The 3,452-nt window shown below is 40.9% G+C and overlaps 1 protein-coding gene across 1 annotated transcript; it reads left to right on the forward strand.

Annotated features, from left to right (window-relative positions):
* The first annotated feature begins 1,899 nt into the window (after positions 1-1,899).
* On the forward strand, positions 1,900-3,246 carry LOC117131031. The gene is made up of 2 exons (XM_033283502.1): positions 1,900-1,962; positions 2,086-3,246. Exon 2 carries the CDS (start codon positions 2,147-2,149, stop codon positions 3,227-3,229), a length of 1,083 nt encoding a protein of 360 aa, XP_033139393.1. The 5' UTR covers positions 1,900-1,962; positions 2,086-2,146; the 3' UTR covers positions 3,230-3,246.
* Positions 3,247-3,452: the final 206 nt, after the last annotated feature.

The raw sequence follows: 3,452 nt of genomic DNA on the forward strand, positions 1-3,452 counted from the left end.
AGACTTATGGGGAAGATTACATTGATACTTTTGCACCAGTGGCCAAGCTTCACACAATTCGAATTGTGTTATCTATTGCAACAAACTTGGAGTGGGATTTGTGGCAAATGGATGTGAAGAATGCTTTCTTGCAAGGTGAACTTGAAGATGAAGTATACATGCATCCACCTCCTGGTCTTGAGCATCTAGTAAAGCCAGGGAATGTTTTGAGATTGAAGAAAGCAATATATGGGTTGAAACAGTCACCTAGAGCTTGGTACAGGAAGCTGAGTACAACACTCAATGGGAGAGGCTTTAGGAAGTCTGAACTAGATCACACTCTCTTCACCTTGACAGGACCTTCAGGGAGCATTGTGATTCTAGTGTATGTGGATGATTTGATTATCACAGGAAGTGATAAGGCAGGGATTCAGGCTACTAAGGAGTTTCTCAAATCTGTGTTTGACATCAAGGATTTGGGAGAGATGAAGTATTTTCTGGGCATTGAGATATGCAGATCAAAGGAGGGTTTGTTTCTGTCTCAAAGGAAGTATACTATGGATATGTTGAAGGAGACTGATATGCTTGGAGGAAAGATAGCTAAGACACCCCTTGAGGAGGGATATAAAGTTCTGCGTGAGGGGGAGGTTGAAGAGAAGCAGCTGTTTGAAGATCCTAAGCTATACAGGAAGATGGTTGGCAAGCTGATCTACTTGACCATCACCAGACCAGATATATGTTTTGCTGTGAACCAAGTGAGTCAGCATATGCAGGCGCCAAAGGTCCATCACTGGAAGATGGTTGATAGGATACTGAGGTATCTGAGTGGGACGACTGGACAAGGAGTTTGGATGGGTTGTAATGGCAGTACAGAAGTGGTTGGGTATTGTGATGCTGATTGGGCAGGAGATAGAGTGGACAGGAGATCAACTACTGGGTATTGTACATTCATTGGAGGAAACTTGGTTACTTGGAAGAGTAAGAAGCAGAAGGTTATCTCTTGTTCAAGTGCTGAAGCTGAGTATAGAGCCATGCTGAAGCTGACAAACGAGTTGGTGTGGATCAAGGGATCTTGAAGCATCTAGAGATTGAGCAGAGTACTCCTATGACTATGCATTGTGACAATCAAGCAGCTATCCACATTGCCTCCAACTCAGTGTTTCATGAGAGAACAAAGCACATAGAGGTGGATTGTCATAAGGTGAGGCAGATGATCATCTTAGGAGTGATTCTGCCATGTTATACAAGAAGTGAAGATCAGCTTGCAGATGTGTTTACTAAGGCAGCGAGATTGAAGACAATGGAGTCCATACTGTCAAGGCTTGGACTCATTGATCTGACTCCTAGGAGCTGAGCCCCTTAACCATGGAGTCTCCACTCTTTTTCCCTCATCAAGGTTTTATCCCAATGGGTTTTACTTGGTGAGGTTTTTAATGAGGGAGGTCTTCATGGTTTCCAAGCTTGACTTGTTCTACATGGTCAAGCTTGAGGGGGAGTATTGAGATGAAGACCAAGGAGGCTGAGACAGTAACTTTAGAGTTTTACTGTGGTAACTTTATTTTTACCACAGTAACTACTTGGGGAAGTTATCTGATGGGATGAGAAGGTAACTTAGTGAAGAGAAGAGAGGAATTTCGACCAAAGAGGATAAGGGAGGATAAGGAAGGATAAGGGATCACTTTGACAGCCTGTATGATGCTGGAAAGGAGAAGTTGCCTTTATACTAGTGCAAGCATGTGAGAAAGCACAGCCAAGTGATTCAAAAGGAGTTCCAGCCTGTCCTTTGACTACACATGCGTCTCCATTTCGAATTTCCTTGTTGCTCTCTCTATTAATACTTGTAAACCTCATCAGTTATTAATTAATGGAGTTTTGAGTCTCTCTCTCTCTTTATTCTCTCTAAAATCTCTTAATCTCTTTAATCTTTTCATCTGATTATCCCTGATTGGTTGAATCATGCTCTAATACACAAAAGTGTATATGGTATAACACTTTCTTTGATTCACCTGTTGCACAATTGAAACTAGAGTTCACTGATTCTGAATGTATGAATTTAATCCTTGATGATATTTGGGTCTGCAATATTTTCTTTGATATGCATAATAGATGGAGGAATCATGCTGTTTTGTGCTTTGGAGACATTCTGGTCTACAACACTTTCTTTGACATGATAACACACTTGACTTGTCCAAAACAAGCTGAAAAAGGAACAGGTGAAGAAAGGGGCAATAATGATCAGAGTATCCATGATGAGTCCTTGGCTAAATTGGAGATGCAACAATCAAATCTTGGAAGCTGTCTAGCCGCCAGCTTTGACATAGGAGCAGTCCGAGGATCATATCTCAGCAACCAGAAGAAATTAATCAACAAACTCAACGGCAATGGAAACTTAACTCATCAGGGTCTCACGTCGAATTGGAATCATGTCCAAAGCTTCTCAAATGAAAGAGTTATGGATTCTACAAGTCGGGTGATTCTGTGTTTACTTTGTTTGAATTTTTCTGAGTTTAGAACATCTCAAACCTATCTATGGCAACCAGTTGAGCATGCTAAGGTAACTAATCATGTTTTCAAGAGTTCTTTTATTGATTACACAGATATGATGCACTTGTTTTTGTCAAAAGAGTCATGTGCAGATTATATGGAAGCTTTGAAGCATACCAAGGGAAAGAACAAGCGTGAGGAAGACAAACGTTTCAAGCCGCCTGATCTAAACCAGGAGAGACGTCAGGACGTCACTTGCTTCATTCTCATCAACAAAGCACCTCCAGATGCAGCATACAAGCCAAAACCGATAAAATACAACTTTGGGATAAGACTCTTACTCTATGATGTTCTTGCTTGTGTTCACTTGTCTTGTTTCAATGTATCAGGTTTAATTAATGCCTCAGGAGTAAGGAGAGCCAAATGGATCAGTCCCTTCTATATAATAGAACCAGTCAGCGACAATGCCTATCAAAGAGGCTTGCAAGGTAAGTGTAATCTGATTATAAACTCTGATGTTACTGACTTGGTCCCTTCTATTGCAGGTAACACAGATCTGAGGACAAATCTTTTTGAAGTCGGAGGGGATGATGTGATCATGGAAAGCACCAAGGACTGGAAGTATGAACCTGAACCTGAAGAGCTCGTAGCTGAGGATGCAACATTGAAGAACATTTGGAAACAAGAAGAATACATTAGTCTTGGCCGAAGCTTGATCATCCAAGACACCTTAACCATCATTCAAGCTACTCCACCTTCAAGCTGATCATCATCTAGGCAAGTAGCTTGTGTGTGCTCTTTTCCTAACCTTTGGTTTTGTCCCACTGGGTTTTCCAAATGAAGGTTTTTAACGAGGCCACAAGTCTACTTCTCCTATCTCCTAGATGATTGATCTTGGTCTGTCCACATGAAGACCTTATGTTATATAATTTTATCTAAGTTTTTATGCTATGTTTTTATTTTCGAAAACTCTAGTCTTTGTTTTCGAA

The sequence above is a fragment of the Brassica rapa genome, unplaced genomic scaffold, assembly GCF_000309985.2.
Source record: "Brassica rapa cultivar Chiifu-401-42 unplaced genomic scaffold, CAAS_Brap_v3.01 Scaffold0796, whole genome shotgun sequence".
Lineage (NCBI taxonomy): Eukaryota > Viridiplantae > Streptophyta > Magnoliopsida > Brassicales > Brassicaceae > Brassica > Brassica rapa.